This window comes from Diachasma alloeum, unplaced genomic scaffold (assembly GCF_001412515.2).
Source record: "Diachasma alloeum isolate Michigan unplaced genomic scaffold, Dall2.0 Dall_scaffold_00195, whole genome shotgun sequence".
Taxonomy (NCBI): domain Eukaryota; kingdom Metazoa; phylum Arthropoda; class Insecta; order Hymenoptera; family Braconidae; genus Diachasma; species Diachasma alloeum.
Window position 1 is genome coordinate 1,205,563 of NW_021680360.1, and position 17,357 is coordinate 1,222,919.

Below are 17,357 nucleotides of genomic sequence, written 5' to 3' on the forward strand. Positions count from 1 at the left end.
ATCGAATTCCGAGCCTTTTCCAGAAAATTCAGCCAAATTTTTTTAACAGTGTGTGACGCTACCATCAAAGACCTAGTTTTTGGACACATATAATGCCGCATAACTTCATTTCTAAAAAAAAACAAAATTATTTTGAAAGTTTTGTGTGCTCTCTCAATGATTCCAACAATTCTTTATCGAATAATCAATAGGACGATTTAATGAGGCCACTGAAATTCCAGAAATGTCGGGTTACTGCTCCCCCCAGCAACTAGGTCCTTGACAGTAGTGGATTCATTAAAAAATATCAGGTGTTTTTAAACTTCATAAAATTCTTTAAAGAAAATCCTTTCGCCATTCCTTGTCAAGACATCAGAGATTTATTACCTATTCCTATTTTTTGATCTCAAAAGAATAATAATTTGTCAATAGTAGATAATAAATCAATCAATTAATCAATTAAATAATAATAATAATAATAATTACCCATGTAATTCGCCAATCAAAAACAGCACAATAAACTGTGCAAATTATTTCATGAATACCTTTAACACTAGAAGCTTATTTAAAAAATATTTTCCTTTTCATTCGAAAAATTTTCTCCATAAGTTTTTTTGACTCTCCTCTAAACCTACTAGACTCTGATGTCAAGAAAACACAAGGCAAAACTGTATGCCACAGTCTCAAATAAATAATGGTAATTATGTCGATCGACGTTCCAAGAGAGCGAGTCCTACCACTTCCGTTCTGTCTCCACTTTCCCCACTCGCATTGCAAAAGAAAAAACCTCTAAATAACTGACAGAGTCTAATGAATAATGCAGAAAGAATTGCCACTAAAAATCAATAGATTTGGAGGGAATAAATTGACGATATGATTTATTCATTTATTTTTATTAACAACTTCCTTATCGGGATTTACACGACTTGAAAATTCTGATTCTATCGCGTCGATTTATCTATGTACACGTGAGGTAAATCTCACCTCGACTGCGGGGGAATAATTTAATGTTTTTGCAAAGAAGAAATTGATTGAACTTTTTCATGGTTGAGAGTTTATAAAAAGCTCTACGGGGGTTTAGTTGCAGGCGCGTTGCTTGAAGTTTTGGATTCTCTCTTCAATGACGGGCCTGAAGTGACGGATCAGACCTTGGACGGGCCAGGCTGCACCGTCCGCTAGGGCGCAGATTGTGTGAAGTTCAATCTGCTTCGTCAGCTCCCACAGCATATCTATCTCGTGCTCCTCCGCGTTACCCTCGACAAATCTTGAAGAAAAAAAAATTATGGTTATCATAAATCTGGGGGGCCGTGATGAGAGGAGATAATTCTATTTTTACGTGCATGCAGATTACTTTGAGAATTAAGGGGGGAATTTTCGTCAAGACAGTTTTCGGAGGATGGCATACGTTAATACAGACACAGCATTCTCTCAACAAAATTAGTTATTATAGATAATGAAATCTCAGCATCGTCAAAGTCGAATACAATTACTGAAAATTATGAAAACTCTTTCCCCATTTTAAAAGTCGATTTCTATTGTTCTGAACTCTGAATACTTGATCTTCAACCCCAGAATAACATCCCAGTTCCTTTCTGAACTCTACAAAATCTTTAAAATTTTCAGCAGTTATTCCCCTCACGAGTAATTACCCAGAATTTTCTTTCCATAATGAACTAAAACGTTCTAAATTGTAGATTGAGTTTTTCTTTAATTACAGCATCGACAAGATTTGTATGAATTCCTCTCTCCGCTAACTCGTCGAATGTATTTAAAAATTATAATAATTTCTCCCTGATTATCCCTCAAATTATTTTGTATTTACAACATATGTCTCTTGGCATTCCCTACCAAATTTCTTCATTTCCAAGATATGCACAAGAAGATGAAAATTTATTGAGAAATGTAAAACTAGAATGTTAATTTGTATTCACAATTACCTCCCTGACAAATAATTAGTGAAAAATGAATGTTCTGAACAAACTACAACGTTCTAATTTATAGAACGATCAAACTGGCATGAAAAGGTCCCTCTGCAAACTCAAACCATATAATTTCCTCCAATTACCTAATTGTCGTCCCTCGATTCTTGAATAATTTAATTAGTCGACACGACATTCGAAATTTTCAAAAATAACAATTCAACAGAGGTATTACATTAATGAAACAAAGTGAATGGAAGAGTCGCGTGCCAGACCCGAACACGCTTATCTCCGACAAATTAACTTACCGGCTCATTATTTTGTACATCCAACTTATACCCTCGCGGCAAGGAGTGCATTGACCACACGACTCGTGTTTGTAGAAGCTGATGAGGCGAGCGATCGCCTTGATTACGTCCGTCTGTTTGTTCATCACGATAACAGCAGCCGTTCCGAACGAGCTCTGCACCCTGACGAGGTCATCGAAGTCCATGAGCACTGTGTCACAAGTACTAGAGGAATAGAAGATGAATAGATCAATGAGACGAGATGTTCAATAAGTTTGTCAAGTCATTGTTTCGTAAGACGGACGAATTTGCAAATTATTTCTGGAGGGAGGAGGTTTAGGGGGAAATCCCACAAGGCTTTTTTGTAGAGAATTTCATGGGCTACAAAAAATGTCCTCCAACATTTTCTCATAAAACTGATAGATTTGAAGATATTCACAATAACGATGACGTTGATTTTTGACTCTTTAAAGAAGACAGTTGTTAAGTGTTGAATTGTTTCTCCAATGAGTGTGAATTACATGTAATACGAAAAATGTTTTTTGACAGAAGTCTTTCAACCCAGCAGCTTCAGATATATTCAGGGAAAAATATTTTAAAAAATGCTTGACTTTATCAATCGCGACAATTAGAGATATTCAGCGGGTCCATATTTAAAAAACTTCCGTTAAAAAAACTTCGTCAAAACAACTTGGTAACTAAAAAAAATTGAAGAAAAAAGACTTGAACAACTTAAACTTCGAAAAACGTGAAAAAAACTTTTGAAAACTTCAGGACAATAATGCAAAAAAGACGAGCATTAATTCCGCTTCAGTGAATATCTGCTGACGAAATTAACAAAATGAAAAAAAAAACGAAACACAATTTTAAATTTGCAAACATCGTATCCAGAGTGAACAACATAGAGTCTCAATAACAAGTGATCTGACACAAATTCATAAGCATGAGGAAATAAACAACACAACTATTCAAATACACAACACAACAAAATTTGATAAATAATCAGTCATTTAGAAGCAATCCCTTTCAAACACTTCAGAGTAGGTTCCCTCTTCAGCAAATAGCATTTCAATGGCCTAACGTCAATCTTTGTATAAATATCCATGAAATTGAATGCCTAAAGTCTGTCAGAAACCTATTAATCTCCATAAGAAAACATCTATCAGCATTCATTACAATCTAGGACATTCAACGAAATTTTCAAAATGAAATTCTTCTAAAATTGTGATGCATCTCCTGGGCTGTTCCTCCAAATTCGCGACCCAATTTACCAATGAAGATTTTTTTTCATGCACTATGGCCTCCTAGCAACAAACTGTCTTCGCACCCCTTAATATTGCAACCGCAATTCCCCCGGACACAAAATGTCTCTTTGGATTATTCTTTAAATCTAGTAATTCCAGAAATATTCTGCAAAAAATGTAGAGAGAATTCTTGAATTTATCATCCACAACGCTTTCTCAATTCAGAATACCTCAGTCTCTTTGCAAATATCCATGAAATTGAATGTCTGAAGTCTTCTTGAAACCTATTAATCTCCATAAAAAACATCGATTGACATTGATTACAATCTACGAGATTCGACGAAATTTTCAAAATGAAATTCTTCTAAAACTGTGATGCATCCCTTGGGCTGTTCCCCCAAATTCGCGACACAATTTACCAATTAAGATTTTGTTTTCATTAACTATGACCTCCTAGCAGCAAACTGTCTTCGCACCCCTTAATATTGCAACTGCAATTTCCCCAGAATGTCGAAACACCCAAGAAAATCCAAAGTCAGCCCCCGCCTCAGATTATCACCACCATTAAAAATTAACCTGTCAATTCCACCAACTGGTAATTACTTCCCAGTCTCCTTAAAGTATCCCCTAATAATTAACAACCTTTTTGGAATGATGGGAGTGGAGGATCCACCGGGAATAACACCGAGAAGATTGTCCCAGCCCCCAATTACACCACCGGCGTGTCTCTCAATGAGTTCCTTCAGTGGTATCGACATCTCCTCCTCCACAGTGCACGGATTGTTTACGTGACCTGAGATGTTGAATAGTTTGGTACCGTGATTACGAGTTCGACCGAAACTAGCAAACCAGGTACCTCCACGACGACAAATTGTCTGTAATGAGATAGAATCACTATTAAATTATTAACTCCAATTCCTTCATCCAAGAGCCGGGGAAAAAGGCCATAAAATCGTGGCCTCGTCACCAATGAAATGGTTTGAAGCATTAATTACTAAAAATATTTGCGACAAGACCATTAAATTCTGATGTCAGATAGATTTAATAAATTTTAATCCAGATAGTTTTGAGAATATCTTGGGAATTGGTGAATTTAGAGCAGAATTTTAAGAGATTATTTTTGTTGTAAATTTTATGGGCTATAGAAAAGATTTTTCGATATTTTTCTACAAACCTACTAGATTTGGAGATATTCGAAAATATTAACGAATTGAATATTTAAATATTTGCAATATTTACATATTGAAGAATCTTTTATTCAATTAAAAAATCATTGCGCTTGACGAATTCAAGAATTTGTTGCAAATCATTTCCTGTATATCTCTGGAAGTAGTGAAAAATCGTATGAAGATATTTTTCTCTAAATTCACCTTTTATTCTTCTAGATATTCACAAAATAATCTACATATCTCTCTTGAATTTGCCTACAATTTTGTACTTATTATTCTTCACAAATCTCTAAAACTATTGGCTTTATTGAGAAACTTCATAAAACCTCTTTTGCAACTTACAAAATTCTCTATAGAAAATGTCTCTTAAAATGATTCTGTAAACTCTCTTCCTTCCAAAGTTATCAGCAGAGTAATTTTTCAAACGCATTCCAAATGTCTATTTTTATCATTTCGCAACTACGCTTTTAAAAAAATTACAGTCTCATGGCTGATTCATTACTAATTTTCAGAAGAGTGACATTAAATTCGATCTAGAGGAAAAAAACCTGAAGTTTCAAATGTCACTAAAAATTCAATGAAATTCCAATTCGTTGAGCACCGGAAAGACGAAAATTCCCCAACTTACATGAATTTTAACTCAATTTTCATTAAATATTTCAACTTAAATTTATAAGTTAAATTAATTTGCCCACAATTTGAACTTTGAAATACGAAATTCCCCGAAATTTCATCCAGAAAATTGTTGACAGTATAAACAAATGAAGAATAAATAATAACCAATTGCTAAAAATTAACTTACCGGTGCAACAGCCACAGTTTCCACATTAGTAACAGTAGTGGGGCATCCAAAGACACCCACATCAGCAGGGAAAGGTGGCTTGAGCCTCGGTTTTCCCTGTTTCCCCTCGATACTCTCAATCAACGCCGTCTCTTCACCACAGATATAAGCACCAGCCCCCCGTTGAACGAAAATATCAAAATCATATCCCGTACCACACGCATTTTTGCCAATTAAGCCAGCCTGATAAGCCTCAGCAATGGCAACCTGCATGTTCGACGCCTCGTTATAGAACTCTCCACGAATGTAAATGTAGGCTGCACAAGCCCCCATGGCACGACCAGCGATTAAACAACCCTCGACAAGTTTATGTGGATCGTGGCGCATAATTTCACGATCCTTGCACGTGCCTGGCTCACCCTCGTCAGCATTGACGACGAGATACTTGGGTCGGCCGTCCGATGGCTTTTGCATAAATGACCATTTCATTCCAGATGGAAATCCAGCACCACCACGGCCACGAAGGCCCGATACTTTGATCTCATTTATTATCCAGTCTGACCCTTTATCGATAATTGCCTTGGTTTTGTACCAGTCGCCTCGTTTCAGGGCACCCTTCAGCCTCCAGTCATGTCGGCCATAGAGATTCGTGAATATACGGTCTTGATCGTTCAATGGACTTCCACATTTCTATTTGAGGCAGAGAGGAACTAGTTAATTAATATCGGGTACTAGGGGGCTAGTTCCCAGCTCGCTCCGCTCGCCAACCCCCATATGATCTATGTATGATCCTCATGATCCTTATTATCAAGTTTTTTGAGGCCCGAGTGCAAGAGCGGGTCGAGAAATAGCGTGCAAATGCCTCTAAGGATGATTTTTGAACCAAGGGAGACTCCTGGACCCACTGGACAATCTTGTCACAACTCTGGTTTCAGATTTGGAAACCAAAATCATCCTTAGAAGCATTTGCACGCCATTTCTCGACCTGCTCTGGCACTCAGGCCTCAAAAAACATTCATATCTTGTCTGACATTTCTGTTATTAACTCTGGTTTTCATTCTGAAACCTTCACTCACCCCTTCAGTCACCCTTACGTGAATCACTAGGATCATCTGTGTGACTAACGTTATTTCATCGCCCTCCCCCCCCTGGTTCCCTGCGGGTCTCACTCACTGCATTATCTACATGCCCAATGAACTACTGCGTGCCTGCGTGAATCACTCAGAAAATCCCATGGAGTGTATGAAGGTACGGAGGTACCGGAGGGATTCACGCAGGAGTGCGAATAGCCACTGCCAAAAATAAATTCTGGTGGGTTTTTCGGCATTATGAGCCTTTTGTTAATAGTTGAGCCATGGTGTGATATCAATAATTTTGAAACTAATTTGAAACTAATTTAACTAAATGTTTTGTAACTTAGGGACAAAATATTTCTCGATACACTTCTCTCTGTTAAGGCCCGATTGCACCAAGCCCTGTTATCCAAATAAACCCCAGGGTTAAACTTATCCTCGGCGTCAACATTTTTCAATATTTGACCAGAAGAATAATTTTTTATTTATCCTGTAGCCTCAGTTGAATCAATTTAACCTTGGGATTAAATTTTATTTTTTGTTCCTGGGATAAATTTAAGATACTCTCCCGAGTAAAATAACCCATCGAACATCCAAATTTACTTTTTTTCTTATCTGACGTTTTCGTTACCCGGAGCTGGTGCAACCGGGCCTAAAGAATTTTTTTTTCTGAAAAAGCGCCGTCTTGGATGAATCATCCGCCTCTTGAGGAAAATACTTCGTTGTTTTCAAATTCGAACCAAACAATTATTTTTTTGGTAATTTTTAACTAACGATTTTGTTGGTCCAAACAAGACTTGTTTGAGAACTTGTTCGTTTTGCTCTCAGTGTACAGTTTCATTCGCATGCATAATATTGATTTAACGAGGTGCACGGAATTGCTGCACATGGTGCAATTCTTTATTTGCGTTCCTATATTCTTCCTGAAGCACTCGTTTAGTGCAAAATATCTATTTATATTTTAAGATTGCTGTACCTTTCCTTCTGGTGCAGCATCAGCAAACTTCCTGGCCTGTTGGGTCGTCAACACTGGTACCAGGCACTCTATAACACCAACAATCAAATTATATAAGCCTCCATCTGCGTAAATATCTAATGAATTTCCTCGAAAATACACTCAATCGACTCTTCAACATCCGAGGTCTACTCCTCGATCATTATCCTCAATAATTAAACTAATGGAACACCTGAACTTACTCAATTGCCGTCCGGATACCGAGACACAGCGAGTTATGACACCCGCCATCTTGCCCCACTGACGTTTTTTATGTTTCACCGAATTCTCGGAACTCCCGTTTTATCAAGCAGAACCTTCACTCCGAAAATCAGCTGATTCCGGTGGAAACTAGCGTAAGCCCCTGTCAAACTGCCGCCATCTACTGGCATCAGTGGTCAGCGCGAATTACCGTCTCATGATACGAAACGTTTATTTTGGTTCGGTTGACAATTTCCGAGCATCATTTTGGAAATATCGTTGACAGTAAGAGGTTTAGACAAAATTGTCACAAAACATTTTTTATGGAAAATTAAATGGGCTGTATAAAAGGTTTTATAACATTTACTTGTAAAATCAGTCATTACGGAGATAATTTGATGATTAGAGCGAGTGGTGGTATTCTAAGGGAATATGAAACTTTGGGAATCCCGTAATTATCTGGGAATTTTGTCCAAGTAATTCTTCATTGAACTATTGGGGTATTGATTGAACGAAGTCTTTGTTTTTGTTAAATTTTCATAGAAGGCCGAGAACAAAGTTTTCTCAGTTCACGATTGTTTATTCATGTACTTTGCGTTTTCCTTATTTTGTGCATCTGCGTTTACTACAGATCATCTGCTCATTTATGTTCCTATATAAAGAGACCGTCTACCCCTATTCAATCAAAAAATCAATTTCCTTCGGCAGCCCCAACCAATAAAACAAATCATCAAAACTGCGTTTGAAAATCCAAACAACGACGAATGACGTATCACAGCATACCCCGCGCAGCCTTCATATCCGACCGAGCGAGAGAGATGGGGCGCCAACGTGAAACGTGGAACTTGTCTCTAGTGCACTAGTGTTTCATCGTGAATTGACAATAAACATTCGCAGATAATCCCTCGAGAGTCGTGTTTTCGTGTTGTGTCGTGTTAAATGTTGAAGTGAATAATAAAATACTAAAATGCCATCGAGGAGGAGCAAAGGGGGCCTCATTGCCAAAGTTAATTTCCCCCTTTACAGCATTCAAATGCTCACCAGCAGACACATACTGGTGGGTGGTGGTGGAGGATCCTCCAAAACTGGTGTAGCAAATGGATTTGTAAGTCCCAAATAATTTTCCCTTCAAAAAAGAAAGCCCTGGGGAACCACTTCACCACTTTTCATTTTTTTTGTGACGTCATGAGGTTATGTTTTGGGTTTCTCCTCAGGAAATCTTCGAGCTGTCACACGATGGCTGGGGGTTCACAGCTGAGGAGGTGACGAGACATGAGACAGGGCCCAGTGTCGTGATGAACTGTGCCTGCAGCAGTGGCGAGAAGAAGACGTACTTGGTGGCTGGACAGGAGAGCCACTGTCAACTGTACGATGTCACCTCGAGGGTGGTGACTCTGGAGAACGGGGAGATACTCAAGGGCACCAGTGCCAGCACCATCAACAGGGAGAACCTTAGGCAGAGGAGGAAGAGCGAGAGGAGCGACGAGATCAATGGGGAGAGGGTGGAGGAGATCAAGGATAGCAATGCTAATGTTACACATAAGAAGCTGCAGCTTGTTCTCAAACCTTCCACTAGTATTCAGACGGATTTCAGGTGAGTTGTGATTCATTAGAAAATCGTGACGAATACGAATGGTTGAAATAGAAAGGTTGTCTTGAATCATTCGTTAGTAATGCATGATTCTGGATTTTGTTGGATTTATTTATTTTATGGGACATTGTGAATTCGAGTTTTGAAGATTGCACACGAATTTTTTAAGGTATATCCCTAGAAAAGGGTTTTTTTACGATTGTCCCCATGTTTTGCATACGTAATGTTTATAGTATTCGTCAACGCCAAGGATTAGGAGATTTTAATCCTAAAAAATAGAAATTTCGTGAAGTCTTTTCTTATTTCATTCAAATAATTAGTTAATAAAATTAATGAATTAATGTCTTATTTGATTTAAGTAGTTATTGTTGTCTTCATTAAGAATATATGAGGATAGAAAAATTCAATGACTTGTGAGAATGCAATAAATTAAGTAATTTTTATTTTTTATGGAAATCCATAGGGACTAACGTTTGGATGATATTGTCTTGGGATATACCAAAAGTAGTATAAACATCACTCAAGTTTTGAAGATTAAAATTTGACATAAAGTCGAATGAAAGTTAACATAAGTAGAAATACTCTGGTTGAGTTTGCGCACAATCGGTGGTCTAGTATTATTGACAATAATTAATCTTGGAATTCTAAAATATCGAAGAGTTATGAGAAAATGAATTTTTGAGAAAATGAAGATTAAAATGTAAAAAAATGTCAAAAAATAAGAAAAGATGAATAACAATTGTACGCCCAATGTGAAAATTATCGTCAGTGTTAAACTTTTGTAATAAATAATTTATGGAGGGAAACGAGCGACTAATGTTTAAAAAAATTAATGGAGAAAAAATTAGATGGATCAATTTCTTACACTCACCAAAGCTAGAATTCATGGGAAAAATTATCAATGATGAATAATTTTTTTGGCTTCTTCAGTGTATTTTTCTCCGTTACATTCAAGGTCTCAACTGGAGTTTATTCACATCATTTTAATCTCAGAAAGTAATAATAGTTCTCTTCTTCAAATAATGATGAACCTCTTCAAAGCTAAAAACAGAAATTTTATCTAATACTCTTATGACTTGAGTTTTATAGAGGGGAGAGAATGAAGGGACAAATTATTCGCAACACCATTTTGGCTTTTAGAGTTTTATTACATTTTTATAGTGATAAACAGATATTGATTAATTAAGCTATCGTTTTGACAAGTTTCCTCGAATTGTTAGGGTATTTTCACAGTCTTTGGTGGATATTTTCGAATCTAAGGGGAATAAAACGATTTTATTAAAGTGATTTTTTTAGAAAGAATTGAAAATCGAAATAAAGATTCACCATTTCCTGTAGATATTCATTAATATTAACTTTTCAATGCACTCAATTTATTTCTTCACCCACCTACAATGAATTTCCAATGAATTAAACATCCAACGAATTGTTCAAATTGCAGTGACTCAGAGCCAATTCAAAGGATAGTCCGAATAAGCCCAAATGGTAAAGTAATGGCGACTGGTGGTCTCGATGGTGTCATTCGACTCTGGAAATTTCCTCACCTGACAAAAATCCATGACCTAGCAGCCCACACAAAAGAAATTGACGACATTGACTTCAATCACGATGGAACCCTAGTAGCCTCGATAGCGAAAGACTCTCGAGCCATCATCTGGGACGTCGCCAAAGGCACCAAGAGTCAGGAGCTCTCCTGGACACCCCCTGCAGGTGGCAAATACATGTACAAACGTCTTCGGTTCAGGATTCCCATTGACAAGAAGTCCAAGGCCCAGTTATTCATTCTGTCGAACTCAATTGTGGCGAAGAATCCTAGTTATCTTCAACTCTGGGACCTCGAGCAGGGCTGCATCGTTAGGTCCACGTCCTTTAGGGAAGCATTGTCAGCTATCGCAGTGTCTGATGATGGGAAATTCGTCGCTGTCGGGACTATGTTCTCGGGGAGTGTTGATATATTCGTTGCATTTAGTTTACAAAGGGTTCTGCATGTACCTGGGGCACACAGCATGTTCGTCACGGGTCTGGAGTTCATTCCCTCGAAGATGGAGGGCCCACCCATCACGAGTAATGCAGAGGCTGCTGTTGTCAGTATATCCGTGGATAACAGAATTTGTATTCATAGCATTCCATACAGACGTGAGTAGTTTTTTATTCGTTGAAAGATTGTTGTCAACATGAACGCATTGGTTCTCATGCATTTAGATTAATTGCTCCCTTTTTTTCTCAACAATGAATGTTTAAAAAAAATCATAATTCAGTGCAAAATGTAATTTGAATGGATATCCTTAATTTGAGAATCGATGGAGATAAATTCACATGTGTTTACATATTTTTAGTTTATTATTTATGTTATTATCGAAATTTGATGATCGTGAGATTGGCTCAGAATTGTCAGAGAATATTTCTGTTTTTTGGAGGGAATTTTATAGCCATTTCAAAATGCAATTAATTTAAATAAATGAAGTAATTTGATGCTTTAATTTATTTCACAAATTTGATGGGGATACAATTACTTGAAAATCATGATGAACGAGAGAATGTATTTAGGCTGACTTGATCCATTTTTATTTATCTACTTATTTGCATTTTTCTATTTACAAAATGATACGGAAATGATATTTAATCTATCTTCTATCAATCTTTTCTATCTTAGAGTCGATTGAAGAATTAATTTAGATAAATCTATAGTTCCATGTAGTTTTATTTATTCATTCGATGATACATTTGATTATTAAAAGTTGATGATTCTCTAATTATTCAGTTATCAGAACATATTCACCTTCCAAGTACAGAATTGTTCTTCTATTTTAATGAAAAAAATTATTGTTTTTGCTTATTGATATTTTGTATTTTAAATATCTCAGAATCTATCGAGGTAAATGAAAATCGTTCAGATAATATTTTAAGAGGGAATTTAATTAATTTAAAAAATTTGACGATTTTTCCTATCGCAACTTATTTTTTTTTAATTAAAAAAAAAAACAAAATCATCACATTTGGCCTCCGCCATTCTACCATTTTATAATTCAATTAATGTAAAACACTTCTTACATTAAATTCTCATAATAATTCGTATTTTTTTTCCAGATACACTCCCCTTCTGGCTGGTAATAATATTCATCATCCTGAGCATCTGCGGTGCATTTACTCTCTGCAGCTACATGGGTATATGACCCGGGTTATTTAATACTGAATTAGTTAATGTTCGTTTTACCGAGTCTAAATTATATTTTATTGACTAAAGAAGGAAAAAAAATCCTTGAGAAATCTACTTCACGCGTACGAACGTAGATTGCAAGAACAAGTGATCTCTACTGTGGATATGAAATTCTTGTATGAGTGTGCACGATGGAAATGCGGTGTAAATGACTCTGAATGGGTTTTTTGTTGAATGGTGGGGCTCGTGGACGTGAGAACAGTCTCCTGCAGGGTAGGAGGGGGTACATGCACCTTGCCAGCAATACTTTCGTAGGTAATTGTATAAAATTAATTCTCGCTCGCTGTACGTAATTTCCTTGTTGATTGATTTTGTTTTTTCTTCGTCTATTTTTTTCTCATGTATTATTTTATCATGTAACTGCTGCAGTTCCTTGTTAGGGTTAGTGTCGTTTCAATTTTAGGGGAGTTTTTTAAATAAATTATTTTGTCTTATTTTTTGCTCAAAATTATTTTGTTTAAAATTTATTGTGTCTTTAATTGAATGGAATGAGTGGGACAATGATATTGCCAACAATTAACGTAATAATTGAATAGTTAAGGGCTAAGGAGGATATTTTAGAGAATGGCTACATGGGAAATTGATGCTTTTAATTCACTCATTTATTAATGTTCCAAAGAACCGATCTTGCATTGAAAATGAATTATGGAAATATTTTGGTCGTGAAATGAGGATTGTTAAGGGGAATTTGTTAGATAATTTCTGGGGGAATTTTGCGAACAAACAAAAGGTCTTGTGCCATTTTTCCCTGACATCACTCTCTATGAAGATAATTTAATTTGCAATAAGTGGTAAAATTATTCGAGTCAGACATAAAATCTTAGTTCATTAACCAATTATTTAGGAATTTAGTTATTCAGGGGAAAATGTCGAAAGATTTTATTTGCAGTCCATTAAATTTACTGCAGAGTAATCTCTTGACATTTCTCTCCAGTAATAACCTACTATTTTTTTCATTCATCTCTTGTTCTTTGTCACTTTGATGTGATCTTTTCACCTCTTTATTACATTTAATTGAACAAATTTGCTGTTGTCATATGTTCGAGCCTTATTTATTCCACACGAACTATGTGAATGGAAGGAGATCTATGTGAAATGTCAGAAGCCTCTGTTGATAGTAAAATAAAGATATTAGGATGAAATCTAGTTGCATCGCTGTCGATATAAAAATATTTTTCTCTTCTATCGGTGCTCGTTCTCTCGTTCATTGTATTGTGATTGTTGCCCACGAGTTGTCCAGTTGAACACATTGATTCCCTTGCGAAATTCTGGGCTTGATGACGTCAATAAATTTTTCCGATGATTCTGTCCATCATGGCGAGGATTAAATCGGTATACAAACCTGACAAAATGGCTCCTATAATTATACTGGATTTTTTTATGTTAAGGTATATCCCGAGACAATACCATCGCCTTAACCTCCGTTTGGCCTATGCCTAGCGTACTAGAAGCCCACATTTCATTGTTTATTATCCCCTAAACATTATCTATAAAAAACATCGGGACATTCGTAAAAAAAATCTGTTTTCTAGGGATATACCTTAGCTGAATTGAAAACTTCCAACGTTGGAGAGGAAATTCTCAGGGTAGTAATGAAATCTAATTCTGGAAAAAAACATTCTTAACACATAAATGATGATGGAAAAACCTGAGAAAAGTAAAATTCCAGAATATAAAATCTTGCATAAATAGGGAAATATTTCCAGAAATTAGCACAACAATTAATTGATTAATTAATTATTCCCTGAGGATTGTTGGGCAAGGTTATTTTGTGTGTCCTTGGAATAATGAAATCCAACAGGATTTTTCATACCTTGTGAATAATTACACGTCACCTAATGCTGGAAAAACATTCTTTGCATAAAAATATCGGCACAAAAACCTGAGAGACGTAAAAGTCCGGGATATAAAATCTTGCATAAATAGTGAAATATCGTCAGAAAATAGTACGATTGTTAATTGATGAATTATTTATTATTCCCTCAGGATTGCTTTGCAGGATTATTCAGTATATTCTTGTTAATTATGGAATTATCAGGACGAATGTCAGACATTATCAGGAAATGTAAAAAAAATCTTGACATTGTTTAAAGGCATTGATTCCCAGGATAATTCAACAATTAATGCGTGGTAATGGGAAATCTACATGCGTTAATTAGGTACTTAAATCTTTAAAAGAATTTTAAAAGAAGAAGCCACAGATTTCTTGCAGGAAGTTCCTTCGTCTACAACAAGTTCCTTCGTCTCTTGGCATTTTCTCTTATGAACACGGAAACACCGTTGTAATTCGGATTAATTATCCTCTCAGGATCAATATGCAGGTTTGTTTCGTCGAGGACCTTTCTCTCGAAATTATTTCGATAACAGAATGTTCCACCATAAAATGTCGAGACATTTTCTCGAGCATTTTTTTGTCTGCAGAAAATCTTGACACTGTTTAAAAGCGAGATCTCGAGATAATTCAGCGATTAATGAGTGGTAATGGAAAATGTTTAATTGTTAATTAGGTAATCATCACGTTAACGACTGGTTTTAAGAGAAAATAGCAAATGATTTCTTACTGGAAATTTCTTCGTCTACAAAAACGGACTTTTGACATTTTTTTCTTGTGAACACTAGGTTCTGAGGTAATTGAACCATTAGTGAGTGGTAAAATGATTCGAGTGAAACATAAAATCTTTAATTGTTCATTAGGAAATTATCTCGTTAATGAGTGGTTTCAGGAGAAAATGTTGGAAGATATTTTCTCCTGAGAGCACCCGTTTCCGATATAATTGAACTGTGAGGAATAAAGAATTCAAGTTTAGCACAGAAAACCCACGAATTCGTGCGACCGCGATTGTCTCAAAATTGAGTGATTTCGAGAGACATTTTTCTCTCAAATTATTCGTTTCGAGATGAATATTCAGTGAATAATCAAACTTCATTTCCCTACTCACTAAAAAATTCTTCATCAAGGGGAAAAAATTGACGTCAATAAAACCTATGTAGAAAGTTGCGTGCGAGTGTAAAATCTGCCTTTGTTAACCAATAAAAAAAAAACTATGAATTATGTAATAAGAAAAAGAGTGTGAAAATAAAAAGAAATTATCGGCGAAAGGATTGACATTCGGATGTTTTTTTTCGCTTTAGGGATGCCTGAAAATCGTAAGTAGTACTTGGAACGTTTTTTATATGAATTTTTTTTCTACATTTATTGCTGAATATCGAAGCTTCCATTTAAGCCTCAGTTCACCCTAGTATTCAGGAGAATTTGTAATCATTTTGTTATGTAAACTTTTGGGGTCTAAATTTAATTTTCAATCTTAAACCTTTTCACAAGATTTTGAAAATTTATGCAGTAATTTAAAAAAGGCAATTCTTTTAAAAGGACGACTTTTTTTTCTCAATTATCGTTAAATAATAAATTTTCAAAATTGTTCATATTACGAATTTTTATTTTAAGAATTGTTATTTATTTATTTAATTTAAACAATTTTAATTATCTATTTGTGGAGGAAATGTTAAGAAAATAATGATTATTCGCAAAATGTTATTTAAATAACGCTAACATCCATGAATTTTTTTTTCTAATTTTCCTCACACAATTTACGGACATCTAAGTACTTTGGCTATTTTTTCTTCGGTGAAATGTTTTTATACTTTTGTCGCCAAACATCAGAGTTTTCATTTAAGCCCCATAAAAACCCAAGTTTCCGGACATTTGACAACGATTTTATTATTTAAACAGTGCGGGTCTGAATTGGAATTTCGATATTGAACCGTTAGGAAAAATTTTTAAAACACATTTTTAAATTTTATCAATCTTTAACATATTTAGAATTGATCAAATGATTCACAAATTGCAATTTTGGAAAATTAAGTCCTTTTGTTATAAACAATTTGTAAACATTGAATTTTCCACTATTAAAGTCATTTTTGCAGAATCGTAACAAATTTATTCATGTTCAGAATTTTACCAGAAATCGATTCCATTCTGTAAAAAATGAAGTTTTCGAAAGTTTAAACAATTTCAATGATCTATTTATGCGAAGAGAATGTTAAAAAAAATTGTTTGCAAAATGTTAGTTAAATAACGTTAAAATCGATAAATGATTTTTTTTCATACTTTCCTCACTTTCAATTTAATTCACAAATTTGGTGATTGGAATTCCCTCAATCCATCGTGTGGTCTACACCAACCTGTAAGAGGTACTCGAGTATCCTTAACGAATCCGCAGAGATGAAAGACCCAGTGCACTGGGCCTTTCATTCTGCCCCTTTCCTATCCAATAAAATCGGAATTTGAATGAGCGGCCATTCAGACAAGCCTCTCAAACAAATCGAGGAAAGTAGTGATCTGTTCTTCTCATCTCATTCCAATGTATCCAGTCGATCGATAAATCACGAATGAATTGCCGCTGGGGTCTTCGGAAATGAGGCGATTCGTACAAATGTATATAGTTTGTATATGGAGACGGGTGAGAGAAGGAATGTCGTCCGAAATCGAAAGGGACCCCTCGGGTTACAACTGACATTTTCACCGATGGCTTCTTCTCTCGATGTCTCTCGCATTTCCAGAGATAAGTTTCAAGGCTTCGTGGAGAAAGGATGAAAGTGAAAAAATCGACAGGTATTCAACAGCGGATGAAAATATTTTTCTGAAGGAGAGGACGAAGGGAAAAAAATTCAGCGGAAAAAAACAAAATGAGACATTAAGATATTTTTTTCATAAACTCATTAATGCCAAGGATATTCACGAAATAATTTGGGCATGAACTGTTGATTCTTCTATTAATTGTGAAGTTGCAATTAATATTAATTGTCTAATGTCGAATTATCTCGGTAATAAACAGTTCTAAGGGAAAATGTAAATAAACATTTTTTGTAGAGAATTTTCTCACCTAAAAAAAAGATCAAGAC

At 35.5% G+C, this 17,357-nt stretch overlaps 2 protein-coding genes across 2 annotated transcripts; one reads left to right on the top strand and one right to left on the bottom strand.

The window, feature by feature from the left end:
- Positions 1 to 853: 853 nt before the first annotated feature.
- On the bottom strand, positions 854 to 7,758 carry LOC107048680 (NADH dehydrogenase [ubiquinone] flavoprotein 1, mitochondrial). The gene is made up of 6 exons (XM_015271993.1): positions 7,650 to 7,758; positions 7,429 to 7,496; positions 5,401 to 6,069; positions 4,072 to 4,304; positions 2,207 to 2,410; positions 854 to 1,243 (listed from the first exon to the last, which is right to left on the bottom strand). The coding sequence occupies exons 1-6, from the start codon at positions 7,696 to 7,698 to the stop codon at positions 1,057 to 1,059; spliced, it is 1,410 nt and encodes a 469-aa protein (XP_015127479.1). The 5' UTR covers positions 7,699 to 7,758; the 3' UTR covers positions 854 to 1,056.
- Positions 7,759 to 8,486: 728 nt separating this feature from the next.
- Positions 8,487 to 12,889, top strand: LOC107048572 (prolactin regulatory element-binding protein). Its single transcript, XM_015271798.1, has 4 exons — positions 8,487 to 8,752; positions 8,862 to 9,241; positions 10,680 to 11,374; positions 12,326 to 12,889. Exons 1-4 carry the CDS (start codon positions 8,615 to 8,617, stop codon positions 12,409 to 12,411), a joined length of 1,299 nt encoding a protein of 432 aa, XP_015127284.1. The 5' UTR covers positions 8,487 to 8,614; the 3' UTR covers positions 12,412 to 12,889.
- Positions 12,890 to 17,357: the final 4,468 nt, after the last annotated feature.

What these genes read in the sequence shown, in the direction of transcription:
- LOC107048680 (XM_015271993.1), bottom strand. Translation starts at nt 7,698, where the DNA reads ATGGCGGGTGTCATAACTCGCTGTGTCTCGGTATCCGGACGGCAATTG. An exon ending in ACTCCCATCATTCCAAAAAG is followed by an intron (nt 2,411 to 4,071) that starts GTTGTTAATTAT and finishes CTATTCCTCTAG; the next exon opens with TACTTGTGACACAGTGCTCA. An exon ending in ATGTACAAAATAATGAGCCG is followed by an intron (nt 1,244 to 2,206) that starts GTAAGTTAATTT and finishes TTTTTCTTCAAG; the next exon opens with ATTTGTCGAGGGTAACGCGG.
- LOC107048572 (XM_015271798.1), top strand. Translation starts at nt 8,615, where the DNA reads ATGCCATCGAGGAGGAGCAAAGGGGGCCTCATTGCCAAAGTTAATTTC. An exon ending in CTGGTGTAGCAAATGGATTT is followed by an intron (nt 8,753 to 8,861) that starts GTAAGTCCCAAA and finishes GTTTCTCCTCAG; the next exon opens with GAAATCTTCGAGCTGTCACA. An exon ending in AGTATTCAGACGGATTTCAG is followed by an intron (nt 9,242 to 10,679) that starts GTGAGTTGTGAT and finishes TTCAAATTGCAG; the next exon opens with TGACTCAGAGCCAATTCAAA.